This window comes from Symphalangus syndactylus, chromosome 22 (assembly GCF_028878055.3).
Source record: "Symphalangus syndactylus isolate Jambi chromosome 22, NHGRI_mSymSyn1-v2.1_pri, whole genome shotgun sequence".
Lineage (NCBI taxonomy): Eukaryota > Metazoa > Chordata > Mammalia > Primates > Hylobatidae > Symphalangus > Symphalangus syndactylus.
In genome coordinates this window covers 75,130,167-75,146,618 of record NC_072444.2, presented here as the reverse complement: position 1 = coordinate 75,146,618, position 16,452 = coordinate 75,130,167, and the positions used below count along the sequence as shown (strand labels likewise).

General features: G+C 46.9%; 2 protein-coding genes across 3 annotated transcripts in view; one reads left to right on the top strand and one right to left on the bottom strand.

Moving 5' to 3' along the window:
* Positions 1 to 16,452, top strand: part of ELFN1 (extracellular leucine rich repeat and fibronectin type III domain containing 1) — an 81,704-nt gene that overhangs the window by 12,409 nt on the left and 52,843 nt on the right. The window lies entirely within an intron of this gene.
* LOC129472190 (uncharacterized) lies at positions 14,701 to 15,303 on the bottom strand. Its single transcript, XM_055261574.1, has one exon. The coding sequence runs from the start codon at positions 15,301 to 15,303 to the stop codon at positions 14,701 to 14,703; it is 603 nt and encodes a 200-aa protein (XP_055117549.1).

Below are 16,452 nucleotides of genomic sequence, written 5' to 3'. Positions count from 1 at the left end.
CCTGGGGTGCAGCCTGTGCCAACATGGGACTTCAGCTCCCATCCTGCTATGACCACCCAGGGCACCTGAGCCTCACACCCCACACCTGGGCTCAGAGCAGCTCTCCCGCCCCACCCTGCACCCTGCACCCTGCACCCTGCATGCCAGTTGTGGGTAAGGCCCAAGCCACCAGGAATCTTCACACAGCGCGGAGGGAGGTGCTGTGTGCCCATTTCACAGAACAGAAGGCCGAGGCATGGAGTGGGGAAGTAACATGGTTCAGGCTCACAGCTCGCATGTGCCAGAACCCAGCATAGCCTGTCTCAGACACCCCTGGGCCCCCACCCCACATTTTACAGAAAGGTCTGTAAACAGCCTCAGCACCTCCCACGGTGCCCAGACTGCCCCCAAGCCTCCTCTGGCGTCCTCTTCCTGCACCCACCACCAGCCTCAGTCCTGCTGCCCTTGCCTGGCCTCAGCGGTCGTGGGTGTGGCCCCTGAGCCCCGGCTCTCACTGTGCCCTCCGTCTGCCCATGTGGGTACCAGGGCATCCCCCATCTCCGCGATGGTCTTGGTGACTACCCAGCTTAGCGAGTGAGGGAATATTTGGCACAGCAGCGAAATCGGGAGTGTGGGGTACGGGCATCGCATGGACACGCTGTGAACTGGGATTTGGAGCATGGGTGATGCCAGAGTGGGTGATGTCAGGGGCTGGCCCGTGCTCCCAGGAGTGCTCACCCTGAGGAACTGGCCTTGGTGTGGGCAGAGGAGAGGAGAGGCCTGGGGACCCTGACGCTCATTTCCCATCACCTCCGCTGGGCTGCATGACCCTGAGTTACACACTAATGATTATATCCATCTGGCAGGGATGTTGACACCTACTCAGCTAGAGCCCACCCCCGACATACACACACACACACAGCTGCCCATGGCCCCCATTTGACAAAAGAGCAGCCAGGGCTCTGTACCCTGCCAGGGTCTAGCTGGTGACCAGGGCTGGGCGGGGGTGGGCCATAGCTACAGCCCAGGCCTGGGTCCATCGTGCCGGCATTATCACGGCTGCACATCCCCCTCCCTGCAGGAGGCTGTGGGACCTCCCCAAGCCTGGGGGTGCCTGGCCTGACCAGCCGGGCCGTGGGTAGGGAGCTCTGGGCCTGGGGCCTGGAAGACAGTCCCGGGGCCTGCTCTGGGGTCCACTGCAGCTTGCTGGCTGAGGGAACCCACAGGAACATTCCCTGGAGGTTGAGGCAGGAGGGGAAACTGAAGCCAGCCCCGTTTCTACCGAGCTCTCCTGGGGAGGATGTGAGGAGGGGAACAGAGGGTTCCTGCAAGCCTCATGTTCGCACCTGTGCACTGGAGCCGCTAACTCCTGTCTGCTGGGGTGAGTCCCACCAAGCGGGGTGGCATTTGTGGGGTGTTGGCACAGCCTGGATGCCATGGTGCTACCTGTCACTGTGCTCAGAACAAGGGTCCCTTCCCCTTGCCCCCTGGCCACGTTCCAACAGCGACCCCCTGCTGTGACTCTGCCCCTGTCCTTGGCATCATTGGTCATCATGGGCATGGTGTCTTCTCCTCTTCTGAAAGCCCCATTGTGCAGGGTCACCTCTGCCTTGTCCTGTCCACCACAGGGCCCTGGCACCGAGATCACCATCCTCGAGGAAAGGAGAGGACAGGGGCAGAGATGGAACGGGGAGCAGACGGGGGCACGTGTGCCCCTGAATGCACCTGTATGCAGGTGCACAGTTCATTAAACATGACCATGAAGTCGGGACATGGGAGTCACGCATTACAAGCGTTCATTCATTGATTCGTTCATTCATTCACCTACCCAGTGGACATTCTCCGATGCTGGGCCCCGTGGTCTGGATACGAAAGCAAAGCAGGTGTTCTCCTGGGAGTAGCCTGGGCTTGCCTTGAGCACTCTGGCTCATTCTGACCCGGTCCATGGGCCCAGAGCCGTGCTGGAACACCCCTTGGAGGAGTGTCCAAGGCAGGTCATGTAGGGGAAAAAAATTCTGCGTTCGATTTTTGGGAAGGTACCCCAAAGTCACGGGGAGATCCTCCTGTTTTGAGTGAAAACCAAGTGTGGCAGGATAGTCAAGACGTGGATGGTCTGGGGGCTGGTCAAGTCGTTCTGGTTCTCGCCACCCTCAGGACAAGACTCCGATCACCTGGGGGACGATGCTGAAAGGGGCAGCGGCTGTGCCGGGCTTGTTTCCTTCGCCTGAGCTCACTTCTCCTTTCTTCCTGAGCAGCTTTACGGAGGCATCATGTGCACCGACACTGTCCCTCTGCAAGCCCATTGCAAGGGCACCAGGCAGCGGTTTTCATGCATACATAGAGTTGAACAACCATAACTACATACCAGCTATAGAACATTTTCATGTCCAACTATAGTCAGCACCCCCCACCCCACCCCCAGGCACTGATCTGCACCCTGTCTCTGTGGATTTACAATTTTTTTGGGGGGGAGGGGGGTACTGAGTCTCACTCTGTCGCCCAGGCTGGAGTGCAGTGGTGCAATCTTGGCTCACAGCAACCTCCACCTCCTGGATTCAAATGATTCTCCTGCCTCAGCCTCCTGAGTAGCTGGGATTATAGGTGCCCACCACCACACCTGGGTAGTTTTTGTATTTTTAGTAGAGACAGGGTTTCACCATGTTGGCCAGGCTGGTCTCGAACTCCTGACCTCAGGTCATCCACACCCCTCAGCCTCCCAAAGTGCTGGAATTACAGGTGTGAGCCACCGTGCCCAGCCTGTGGATTTACATTTAATGGACATTTCACGTCAATGGGATCCTGCAATATGCAGTCTTTTACATCTGGATTCTAACACTGAGTGTCATATTTTTGAGGTTCAATCATCTTGTAGACTGTGTCAGTAGTTTTTGGTTTTTATTGCTGAATAGTATTCCGTTGTATTGCTAGGCCAAGTTTTATTTATCCATTTTCCAAAACATATGCAAAGCGTGTGTGTCCAGTGTGGGGCCATGATGAATCATGCCACTGTGAACATTCGTGCACAAACTGGGCAGCTTCCTGGAAGTAGAGTTCATCTGCTAAGTTTATATTTAAAAAATTTTTTTTTTCTTGAGATGGAGTCTCACTCTGTCACCCAGGCTGGAGCACATTGGCTTAATCTTGGCTCATTGCAACCTCTGCCCCCCATCTCAAGTGATTCTCCTGCCTCAGCCTCCCGAGTAGCTGGGATTACAAGCACGCACCACCACGCCCAGCTGATTTTTGTATTTTTTAGTAGAGACTGGGTCTCGCCATGTTGGCCAGGCTGGTCTTGAACTCCTGACCTCAAGTGATCCACCTACCTCGGCCTCCCAAAGTGCTGGGATTACAGGTGTGAGCCACTGTGCCCGGCCATATTTAAATTCTTAACAAGCTGCCAAACAGTTTTCCAAACTGGCCAGACCATGTTACATTCCCACCAGCAACACGTGAGGATTCCAGCCCCTGCGTGTCTCTCACCACCTGCTATTGTCAGTCTTTTTATTACAGATCTTCAGGCGGATGTGTAGTGGTGTCCCATGTGGTTTAAATTTGCATTTTCCGAATGACCGGTGAAGTTGAACATCTTTTCATGTGCTCATTAGGCATTCATATTTCTCCTTTGATAAAATGTCTATTCAAATCTTTTGCCCATATTTAATGGATTTGTCTTATTATTGAGTTTCAAAATTATTCAGAATTATTGTGAGTTCTGTATATGTTCTGGATACAAGTCCTTCATCAGAAATGTAATTTCTGATCTCTTACCCCAGTCTGGAGCTTGTCTTTCATTTTCTTAATGGTATCTTTTTGGAGCACAAACGTTTTTTAACTTATTATGAAGTCCAATTTATCATTTTTTTTTCTTTTATGGAGCATGTTTTGGGTGTCATATTTAGGAATCGTTTGCCTAACCCAAGGTCACAAAGATTTCTTCTGTTTTCTTCTAGGACGTTTATAGCCTTAGCTCTTGCACTTAGGCCTGTTGTCCAATTTTAGCTAATAGTCTGTATGGTGTGTGAGGGTCAGAGCTTGTTTTGCTGTATACATGTTTTTGAAGAAGACTTTCTTTTCTGTGTTACATTTTGTTGGAATCATAAATGGAAAAGTTTATTTCTGGACTCTCAATTCTATTCCATTGAAGTATATGCCTATTTTTATTTTATTTTATTTTTTTTATTTTCAGAGACAGGGTCTCGCTCTGTTGCTCAGGCTGGAGTGCAGTGGTGTGATCATAGCTCACTGAAGCCTCGAATTCCTGGGCTCGAGTGATCTTCTCACCACAGCCTCCCAAGTGTTTGGGACTACAGACGTGTGCCATCATGCCAGGATAATTTTTTTTTTTTTTGTAGAAACAAGGTTTTCTATGTTACTGAGGCTGGTCTTGAACTCCTGGCCGCAAATGATCTTCCCACCTTGGCCTCTTGGAGCACTTTTATTTCTTTTTCTTGCCTTATTGCACTAACTGGAACTTTCAGAATAATCTTGAATAGCGGAGGTGCTTTGTTCTTGGCCTTAGAGGAAAAGCATTCAGTCTTTCACCATATGATGTTAGCTGTGGGGTTTCATAGTCTTTATCAGGTTGAGAAGTTCTCTGCCATTTTTAGTTTATTGAGAGTTTTCCCATGAATGGGTGTTGGATTTTGTCAAATTATTTTTCTGTATCTATTAAGGGGATCAAAATTAGTGATTTTCAGATGTTAAACCAACCTTGCATTCCTGGGGAAAATTCTGCCTATATTTATATGTTATTGGCTTTGGTTTGCTGATATTTTAAGGATTTTTGAATCTTCTGTTTATGAGGTATAAAGGTCTGTTATTTTCTGTGATGTTTTTGGTTTTGGTATCAGGGAAAATATTGCTCTCACAGAATAAGTGGAGAAGTTTTTATCCTTTTTTTTTTTTGAAAGAGTTTGTGAAGTTTTGATATTATTTCTTTAAATATTTAAGAAAACTTACCACTAAAGTCATAGGGGACTGGGCTTTTCTTTGTAAGAAGATTTCAAATTAATCAGTTTGTTTGTTTTTTAACTTGTTATGTCTTAGTTTAGTTTTGTTTTTGTTTTTGTTTTTGTTTTACTGGTTATAAGTCTGTTCAGATTTTCTATTCTTACTAAACCAGTTTTGATAATTTGTGTCTTTTTAGGAATTTGTCACTTCATCTAAATTAGGTCTAATCTGTTGGTGTAAAGTTGTTCATAATATTCCTTTATATTTCCACATACATTTGAAAACATTGTTTGGTCTTTTGGGTGGAATGTTCTATAAATGTCAGTTAGGTCAAGTGGGTGGTAATGTTCAAGTCTTCTCTGTCCTTGCTGGTTTTCTCTCTAGTTGTTCTATCAGTTATTGAGAGGGAGTGGAGTATTGAAATCCCCAACTATTTTTGTTGATTTGCCTATTTCTCCTTTTAGTTCTGCCAATTTTTGCTTCATGTATTTTGGGACTTTGTTGTTATAAGCATATTTATTTATGACTGTTACATATTCCTGAGATACCAACATATTTATCATTATGAAACCTTCCTCTTTGTCTTTGACAATATTTCTTGTCTTAAAGTCTATTTTATCTGACATTAATTTACCTACTCCAGGTTGGGTGTGGTGGTTCATGCCTGTAATCCTAGTACTTTAGGAGGCCAAGGCAGGAGGATTGCTTGTGCCCAGGAGTTTGAGACCACCCTGGGAAGCAAAGGGAGACCCCGTCTCTATAAAAAATTTTTAAATTAGCTGGGCATGGTTGTGCTCACCTGTAGTCCTAGCTGCTTGAGAGGCTGAGGAGGGAGGATCACTTGAGTGTGAGAGGTTGAGGCTGCAGAAAGCTATGATTACACCACTGCACTCCAGCCTGGATGACAGAGTGGGACCCTGTCTCCCCAAAAAAATTTTTTACCTACTCCAGTTCTGTTATGGTTAATATTTGCATGTATATCTTTTTCTAGCTTTGTTATGGTTACCGTTTGCATGTATATCTTTTTCTATCCTTTTATTTTCAACATATTTGTATATTTGAACTAAAATGTACCCCTTCTAGACAGTATATATTTGGGTTGTTTCCACACTTTGAATGTGTGATTCCACCACCTTCTTCCCTCCATAATTTTTGATGAGAAATCAACCATTGATCATATTGCTGTCCAGTCTGACAATCTCTGCTTTTTATTTGGTCTGTTTAGTCCATTCACACTTAATGCAGTTTTTAAATTTCCTATGGGTGCTGTTTTCTTCATTGTTTTCTATGTCTCATGTCTTTACCCATTCTTTTCTCCTGTGCTGCCTTCTTTTGAGCTAGGTAAATACTTTTCATGTGCCGTTTTAATTCCTCTGTTAATTTGTAAACTAATTTTTAGAGTTATTTTCTTATTGGTTGCCCTAGGGACTACAGTATGCGTACCAACTTACTACCATCTATTTTTCATTAATACTAACAATTATGGTAAAATATAGAAACTTTACTCCAACATAGCTCAATTTTCTTCTCCCTGTTTTGTACTATTGTCAGATATTTCATCAATATGTGTTGACATATGTTATAACATGTAACAATATAGTGTTAAAAATATTGCTTTATACAATCTCATGTTTTTAAAAGAAGTTAAGGGAAGGAAAGAGAAAGTAATACATTTATAGAGCTTTTTATATTCATCTACATATTTACCATTTCTGGTACTCTTCATTTCTTTCTGTGAATTTGAATTACCATCTGACATTTCCTTTCAGCCTAAAGGACTTCTCTTGGTATTTCTTCTAAATAAGCTGTCCTAGCCCCAGATTCTTTCAGTTTCTCTTAATCTGTAATGTTTTTAGTTTGCCTTCATTCTTGGGTAACAAATTTTTTTTTGTTTTCACATTTTGAATATGCCATTCCACTACCTTCTTCCCTCCATAGTTTCTGATGAGAAATCAGCCATTGATCATATTGCTGTTACTCTGGACACTGTGAATCAATTTTCTCCTGCTCCTTTCTTTGTCTTTCAACAGTTTGGCTATGATGTGTCCAGGTTTGGATTTTTCTTGTGTTCATCCTGTTTGGTGTTTGTTGATCTTCTTGAATCTGTAGATTAATGCTTTTCATCAAATTTGGGAAAATTTCAGCTATTATTTCTTCAAATCTTATTCCTGCCTCTTTCTCTCTCTCCTCTTTTCTCGAGACTCCCATCACCACATATGCTAGTGCACTTGATGTCTCATGTATGTCAGAGGCACAGTTTATTTTTCTGTTCAATTTTTTCTCTGTGTTCTTTAGATTGAATACTTCTATTGATTGATCTTCAAGCACACTAATTTTTTCTTTTACCATCTTGCAAGCCCTCATGTAATGAATTTTTCATTTCAGCAATTACACTTTTTAATTCCAGATTTTCCATTTTCAAAATAATTTCTGTCTCTTCATTGAGGTTTTGTGTTTTGAGTCACTATTATTATCCTTTTCTTCAATTCTTTAAACATAGTTGTCTTTATTTCTTTGAATGTATTTATATTACATAAATGTATAATATAAATATATATTTATAATTTTTCTTTGTCTTTCAACAGTTTATATAAGTATTATATATATTAAATTATATTACATATAAACCTATATTTATATTATACAACATATAATATAAATATATATTTATATTATACAACATATAATATAAATATATATTTATATTATACAACATATAATATAAATATATGTTTACATTATACAACATATAATATAAATATATATTTACATTATACAACATATAATATAAATATATATTTATATTATAAAAGCTTTGAAGTCTTTGCTATATCTAACATCTGGGGACACTCAGTGACAGTTTCCATTGACTTTTTTTTTCTGAGTATGGGTCACCCTTTCCTGTTTCATTGGATGTTTTGTAAGTTTGTGCTGAAAACAAACATTTCAGGTAATATATTGCAGCAGTTCCAGATTCTGATTTGTATCCCTAAGAGTTGCTAGTATTGCTGGTTTTTGTTGTTGTTGTTGTTTGTATAGTAATTGACCTGAACTGAAGCTGTGAAATTCATTTTCCCCTGATGTGTGAATGTGTGATCATTGTGTCTCTGTTAGTTTGTCCTTGTTCTTTTTTTTTTTTTTTTTTTTTTTGAGATGGGATCTCACTCTGTTGCCCAGGCTGGAGTACAGTGGTGTGATCATAGCTCACTGCAGGCTGGAACTCTTGGACTTGAGTTATACTTCCACCTCAGCCTGCCAAGTAGCAGGGACTACAGGTAATGTCACCATTCCTGGCTTTCTTCTCTTTTGTTAAATCCCTACTTATTTTAATTCTGGCCTCCTAGATTACCTCTGTGTTTGCATAGCTCTGTGGTCAGTCAGTGATTGGTCTGGGGTTGTTTGCAAATACCTTGAGCCAGTCAGGCCTACACATGCTGCTGATAGATCTGCATGTGGGTCTGTAAGCACATCCAAAGATCAGGTAGTTTTCAGGCCTGACCTGGTTTCTACTTTTTTCCAGACCCTCTTGTCTCCTCTGCATATGCCTACAGGCTCTCAGTAGGCCAGAAATTTGTGAATTACTTGGGCCCTCTCTGCTGTCCCCTGTGTATGTGTGCTACCCATCCACTGGGCACACGTGGTAGGCTTATTAGGTATCTCTATGACTGTCATATTTCATGCAACTCTCGCTAGTCTATGGGTCTATTGCTACCCCAGTCAGGATCACAGCTTAAGCCTGGTAGGACCACTGGCTTTCCCCATTCACTTGCCACCGAGATTGCTGCTTCTTGCTGACAACACTTCTGCCAAACGAGAGTTTGTGCTTTCTGCTTCAAATAAAATCAGCCCCTGACAGCAAAGCTACTAGTTTCTATGATTTGCCTTGCCCTGCCCTGCCCTGTTGGAATGACTGCATCAACTGAGTTGGGGGGAGGGGCGGGGGGAGATGGGAGAGCTTCAGGTAAGAACTCCACAGATTCTCCCTGTCTTAGCCTAAGTTAAGCAGTTTTTCATGAATGAAGGCCTTTGGTTAATTTCAAGGATGTGGAAATGACTGTTTTTGAATTTGGACTAGTTTTATAGTTGTTTTTTGGAGAGAAGATTTGGTGACCTTTTCACTATTCTATACCAGAATTCCCACCCTGTGGTATTTTTTTTTTTTAAACAAAACTTAAAAAAAGGTAACATATGCAATTCCATGAAGTACCACAAAGTGAAATTTATGTAGGAACCATCTAGCTCAAGAAATAAAAATGATACTTGTATCTCAGAAGCCCCCCACCCCATCTCCTCCTGATCACTACCCTTCTCTCCTCCAGGGGAATCTCACAACTGCATAGGACTGAACAATTGTCTCAAAATAGAAAATTTAATTCTAAGGAAATAAAATAATGCCATTGAAAATGGATGGTATATTTCAATAAAAGGGGTAAGATCAACTGGATTAGTATACCTGGAAAAAACTGAAAATTAATGCCTACCTCACACCATAGATTAAAAAATTAATTCTGGATGAATTAAAGGTCTAAATGTTAAATCTAAAACAATTTTTTAAAAGCCTTTGATATTGTCAGTCCTTTTAAATTGTAGCAGTACTAGTGAACACCTTTTCGTAAGTTTATTGGCCATTTGGATATTTGTATGTCATTTTTTTGTGAACTATCTGTTTAAAAGTCATATTTGTCTTTTTTATTTGTTTTGTTGTTGTTGTTGTGGTTTTTTTTTTTTTTTTTTTTTTTTTTTTTTTTTAGAGACAGGGTCTCACTATGTTGCCCAGACTGGTCTCAAACTTCCTGCTCAAGTAATCCTCCCACCTCAGTATCCCACATAGCTGGGACTACAGGCACATGCCACCATGCCTGGCTAATTTTTTTTTTTTTGTAGAGACAGAGTCTCCCTGTGTTGCCCAGACTGGTCTCAAATTCCTGGACTTAAGCGTCTCTTCTACCTTGGTCTCCCAAAGTGCTGGGATTACAGGTGTGAGCCACTGCACCAGGCCCCGTTTTTCTATTGAGTTGCATTCTTTATCTTGTACGTTTGTAGGAATTCTTTATATATCTAGTAATTCTTAATTTTTTGATTATATATGTTGAAAATATCTTCTCTCATTCCATGGCTTGCCATTTCACTCTTTCAGTCATGTATTTTAATGAGAAGAAGTTCTTCATTTTAATGTTACTCAAGTTCTCCATGGTTAGCACTTTCTGTTAGCTTATAAAGAAATCTTTTCTCACCTTAAGTTCTTGAAAATGCTCTTGTATGTAATCTTCTAGGAGCTTTATTGTTTTACACTTGACATTTAGACTTTTAATCCACCTGTAATTTTTTATCTATGGTGTGAGGTGTAAGGATCAAGTGTCAGTTCTTCCCAGGTATACTAATCCAGTTGATTTTACCCCTTTTATTGAAAAATACCATCCATTTTCAATGACATTATTTTATTTCCTTAAAATTAAATTTTCTATTTTAAGACAATTGTACAGTCCCTTGCAATTGTGAGAATAATACAGAGAGATCCCATGTACCCTTTATCCGGTTCCCCCCAGTGGCAACATCTTACAAAACTATAGTACAGTGTCACAACCAGGATATTGACAGTGATACAGTCCAGATACAGAAAAGTCCCATCCCACAAATACTCCTCTTGTTACCCTTTTATAGCCACACCCCCTTCCCTCACCCCTATCCCATCTCTGACCTCTGGTCACCACTAATCCATTCTCCATTTCTATAATTTTGTCTTTTCAAGTACAAATGCTCCTCAATTTATGATAGAGTTACATCCTGATAAACACATCATAAGTCAACAATGTGTCAGAAATGCATTTAATACCCCAATAAACCCATTATAAGGTAAAAAAGTTATAAATCAAAGCATTGTTAAGTCAGGGACTGTCAGTCTGCTGTGTAAATGGAATCACACACTATTCACACAGTATGTAACATTTTGGGATTACATTTGTTTTCCCCCACTAAATTCCCTGGTGATTCATTCAAGTTGTGATGCTTATCAATAGTTTGTTCTTTTCTATAATTGAGTAGTGACATTATTTCTTAACCTGGGCCTCTCTACTCAGCATACTGTATGTAGTGTGTATACATGTGTGCATGCTCACGCATGTGTGTGCCTCCATGAGTGTGGAAATATAATTTCAGCACTGCACAGGCTTGTAGTCACCATTCCAGTCATCTAATGTGTCTGAGGGCTGAGAGCTCAGATGGATAAGTGAGGGGAACAAAAGATGAGGTGAGACACTGGGAGGAACACAGATTCCCAGCTCAGTCCCCAAGCCACCGGTTGCTAAGGAACCATGAATACATTTCTGGGATTGCAGACTGACCCTGTTCCCCTGGGATCTGCAGAGGGCTCAGCTGGGCAGGCCTGGTTCCACCTTCGCTGGAGGCTGGGCCTGGTGCACTACAGACCCTTGAGATGCTATGGAATTGGTGACAAGGGAAAAGCATATCCTGTCTCCTTATTTTTAATCATGTTGTTGAATCTCCTAACTACATCCATTTACAGTGCCTTGAGCCAGCCAACTTCCCTGGCATGGCCCAGTTTGAAGCCTCTGCAATCATGTGCCCATTACAGGTGGTGAGTGCTACACTGAGATGAGTGTCTTGTCCAGATTCACACCATCCTTAAGCAGGGCCAACGGGGAGTCCTCTGATTCTTTAGCTGTTAGTTGTCTCCATGAGACCTAGAGTGGCAACAGGAGCTCTTCCCCAAGCAGTCAGGGATCTGAGCCAATGCAGTGACAGAATGGGAACCCCTTGAGCCCTCTGGACACCTGGCATCCTGGAGAGGGCATTAGATTAGAAGTTGGGGATTGGGACTCTAGCCCTGGCACAGAACTGGCACCTTGCCTTTTTGACATATGCATCATCAGATGGAGGGGTAGATGGATATATAGGTGGATGGACTGATGGGTGGGTGGATGGATGCATGGGTGGGTGGATGGATGAGCAAGTGGATGGATGAGCAAGTGGATGGATGGGTGGATGGGTGAGTGGATGGATGGGTGGGTGAATGGATGAATAGGTGAATGGATGGATAGACGATGGGCGAATGGATGGAAGAAAGATGAATGGGTGGATGGGTAGGTGGGTGAGTGACTGGGTGGATAGGTGGATGGATGGATGGGTGGATTGGTGGGTGGGTGGATGCTAGAAGGATATATGGATGATGGATGGATGGATGGGTGGGTGGGTGGATGAATGGATGAATGGATAGGTGAGTGGCTGGATGGGTGGATGAATGGATGGATGAATGGGTGAATGGATGGAAGAAGGATGAATCGATGGGTGGATGGGTGAGTGGGTGGGTGGAGAGGTAGATGGATGGATGGATTGGTGGGTAAGTGGGTGGATGCTAGAAGGATATATGGATGATGAATGGATGGATGGATGCCTGAATGAGGGAGGATGTAGATTAATGATGATGGAAGTAGATAATGAATGAGTGGATGATAGATGCAGAGACCTACAGGGACTGGAAAAAGACAGTGTCAGTATGGACAGGAGCTTGGAAGAAATGGGAGTGCAGAAGTCCCCCAGGTAAAGAGGCTAATGTCACCAAATGGCAAATGGAGACACTGAGACCCCCAGAAGTGGCTTGTCCAAGCCCAGGAAGTCAGAGAGTGACAGAGCTGGGACCCAAACCTGACTCTGCCTAAGTCCAGATCTAGACTTCCCTCTCTATTGCTTCACGTCTGCAGACAGCAGGGTCTAAACCAGGAGCCAGGGGCCTCCGGGATGCTGACAGAGATCCCAGCAGAGAGGAGGTCTGTTTGCACCCTCGGAGGCTGATGCAGGGAGTCTGGGAGTCAGGGCTCTGTGGTCTCCACCCAAGGCTGCCACCTCCTGCTCTGCAGCCTTGGGTGCTTACTCCTGGCAACAAGCATTGATTGAGCACCACCTGTTTTTGGCGCTAAACATTAGGCCCAGGGCTGGACCCTGAGATGTTCAGTTGGGTAAGCGCTGTGGTCCCTGATGTTAGGGGACTTACGACCCTCCCTCAGCTTCCTCATCTGTAAAATGGGCAGGGGATTAGAATCGACACCTCTGAAGGCTGTGTTAGGCTGGAATTCCCAGCTTCAGGGGCCCAGGCCCAACCCACTGCTCCCATGGCCCAGGCCTGACCCACTGCCAGCTCTGCATCCCACAAGCTGGCCACCGGGTAGGTCTCTGTTGGCATCGGTGGCCGGTGAGAGCCGAGGGCGTCTTGGAGATCCGTGTGAACCACGGCCTCCCTGTGCAGCTGTCTCAACCCCACACCCACCACACATCGCCAGGCTGTGTCTAAAGGCTGGGCCAGGGAGCCCAGGAAATGTTTAACTTTGAAAAATGGACCTTCACCGCTCATTAAGCCTCAGCGGTGCCTTGGGCGGTGTGAGGAAGAAGGAGATGCCAGGGCATGAATTTGCTGAGGTATTTAAAGGCCGATTCTGCATTCCTGACCAGCAATGTCTGCCTGCCAAGGCCGGCAGTACCAGGCTCCAGGCTGGGCTGGTGCAGTGGTGCTCACGTGCCCAGGATGGTCACGGTGGCTGGCGGGCTGGGGAGTGCCGTGCACGAGGGACTCCTTTCCTCTCCGAGTGCCATGACCCTCCTGGCATCTGCTATTTCCTGCCTTCGTGACCTTCGATGAGACACTTTTTGCCGCTGGGCCTCAGTTTCTCCACTTTCACTGTGGTCTCTGTGCCAAGTAGCACTTCTATTTTTAGAAGCAGAAGCTGGTTGTAAACTGCACAGATCTGTCTGGCCTGCCCTGCCAAGGCCGGACTGCCAGAGGGTTCCGTGAGTACTGATCGCGGCTGCAGGGACGGGCTGGGCTGCGCTGTGGGGCCTCGGCTGAGGGCTGCTCCCTCTGTCCGTCCAGGTCCACTCGGGGCTCACGGCAGTGTAGGGCGTACCTCTCTCCCAAGCCTGGGCTGGGAGGGCCTTGCGACAGGCAGAGTGGAGAGGAGTGGGGCTGGGAGCTTAGGGAGCTTGAATTGGGGGTGCATCCGCATGGAGCTGGGGAAGAGACAGCCATGAAAGATCGGGGCTGATCAGCAGAGGCAGGCAATGCTGTGGCGCTTTAGACGTGGAAAATTGCCTTTGTCATGTACGCTAGATGCAGAGGCATAAACAGGCCATACCCGAGGCCAGTGGCCCACCTGCCGGCTGCACCTGCCCCTGGCTGGGTGAAGTGGGGAGGGAGATTCTCGAGGCCCTTCTGGGGCTCCCTGCCCTCAACCTCACCAGCTCCCTGACTCTGCTGTGTGACCTAGGGTCAGTTACCTTACGTCTCTGAGCTTCTATTAATATTTCCTTCATTGGAAACTAGGGACGTTGCAATTCCTAGGTCTGAGGACTGTGGAATCAAAGGAGAGAAAGTGAAAGAACGCCCAGTGGGGGCCACATCAGCTTCCACCTCTTTCTGTGTACCCTGCAGGGAATGGCAGGGACCTTACAAGGCCGGCCTGGGCCTGCGCCACGATCTGCTGTGTGCTGGCCGGGCTATGACTCTCTCAGCCTCAGTTTTGTTGTCTGTAAAATGGGCGCAGGTCAGCCTCTCCCTGTGAACAAGGCTGTGAGGATTCAGCCCCAGCTGGGCCGGCCCATCGTTCACCCTCCTTAAGGGGTGCAGGCCCCCAGGAAGTGACTGCCCACGCAGACCCCTAGTGACCTGATGCTGGGTTCCGCTGGGGTCCTCGTGGTGGGCAGTGCAGGCCCTGGAGACGTTCATGGCCGCGTGGACACCTTCAGAGTCCAGCAGACATGGGATTAAGAAGAGAGGATGTACTGGCTGGGGAAGGGAACGCCCATCAGGGCAGCCTCAGAAAGTGCCCGATTCCAAGAGCCTGGGCAGGCGTGTACACACACTGGTGTGCCTGAGTAGGTATGTGCACATACGTGTACACATAGGTGACATGGGCTTAGACTGCCTGGTGCACCCAGGCAGGTGCGTGCTCCAGGGGCAGAGTGTACGGTGTGTGGTGTGGGGCGTGACCCACTTTCTGGTGCGAGAACACATACACGCCTGTGGACATGGCCTTGCTGGGCGTGTGCACATCTGCAGGGGGGTCCGTGTACACCACTGTGTAGACACCTCCAGCAGTGCCCAGTCCATGTGAACACATGCAGGTGAGCACAGACACACGTGTGCATGCCCTCTGTGTGTCCACAGACAGCTGTATGCGCCACACTCACCCTCCCACTCGTCCCCATGGCAACCCCAGAGGAGGTGTCTGGGAGACCCTGATCGGTGCTGACAGACACGGGGTGCGGGGCACGTGGGATGGGGCTCCCCAGGGACGGCTGGGCCAATGGGGGTTCCTGGACAGAGGCCCCAGCGGGAGTGAGAGTGCTTCCTCCTCCCCAGCCCATGCCACTTCCTCTTGCGTGCCGGCCAGGTGGGCAGCACTCGGGAAGCCCCCGTCTGGCTGTGATTCCTGCAGGGCGATCAGAGCAATACAGCCCTGTCTGGCCTGTCTGTGAGCCCATGCTTAGAGCTGAACAGCCCTCAGGGCCCCAGACTCAGCAGGGAGCCCCCAGTCTGTAGTCCTGGTCTCACTTCCTAGAAAGAGAAACCGAGGCTTGAAGCAGCTCCAGCCGGGGGTCCCCAGCCAGCCCGGGCAGACCCAGGCCCCTCACGCTCCACCATGCCCACCTCCATCTGGAAGGAGGCAGGGAGCGCCCAGGTCCCAGGCTTGGGATGCCGATGCCGGGCAGGGCTGGGGAATGCCATCACCTTAAACCCACACTGGCCTCCCTGCTGGCAGTTTTCCTGCCTCCCTTTGCCATTTTGCTGGTTATCAAAGACCTTTGCTGCAAGACCCAGGCCGGCCCAGCCCAGCGCCTCCCATCCTCCTGTGAAGTCATCCGCTCAGTTGGCAGGGTTCCCATGGCAACGGCAGTGATGTCACAAAGAGCTGGAGGAGGATGGCTGGAGGGAGGAGTGGGGTGAGGCTCCGAGAGGGGATTCCTGGCTTCTCCCAGGCCTTCTAGAAAGATAGAGCTCTGGTCCATCAGTCACTCAATAGGCCGGGGCTTACGCCCCTGGAAGCAGATCCCGGGGGTACCCCTTGCCTCCCTGAGACAGGAAACCACCTCCTTGAAGGAGTCAGCTCCCCCAGCACCCAGACACCCACCTGCCCAGGTGCGGAGGCCCTTGTAGGAGCGAGGGTATGAGACGGGAGGCCCTGACACCAAGACGTCACTGTCACCATGCCTGGCCCGCACAGCGGCCCTTTGCCAAACTTAGACTGGCTCTGAGGGCTGCTGGCTGCACACCCCCCAGGATGCATTCGAGACCACCTGTCAGCTGCCCTGCACTTGAGTTTCTTGATCTCCACTGCTATTAATAGTTTAATTCCAGAACGAAAGAAACTGTCTGTTCCACAGAAGTGGGGGACTCTGAGAGTCTCCCTGACCCTGGCTGCCAACAGCAGCCCTGTGCCCAACTGGGACAAATTCCAGCTCCCTGCCCTCCCTGTTGAGTGCTGCAGAGGGGCGTCGGGTGTCGTGCACATGTGC

Bases quoted from the DNA above. Each gene is read 5' to 3' on its own strand.
- LOC129472190 (XM_055261574.1), bottom strand. From the start codon at position 15,303: ATGGGCTGGGGAGGAGGAAGCACTCTCACTCCCGCTGGGGCCTCTGTC.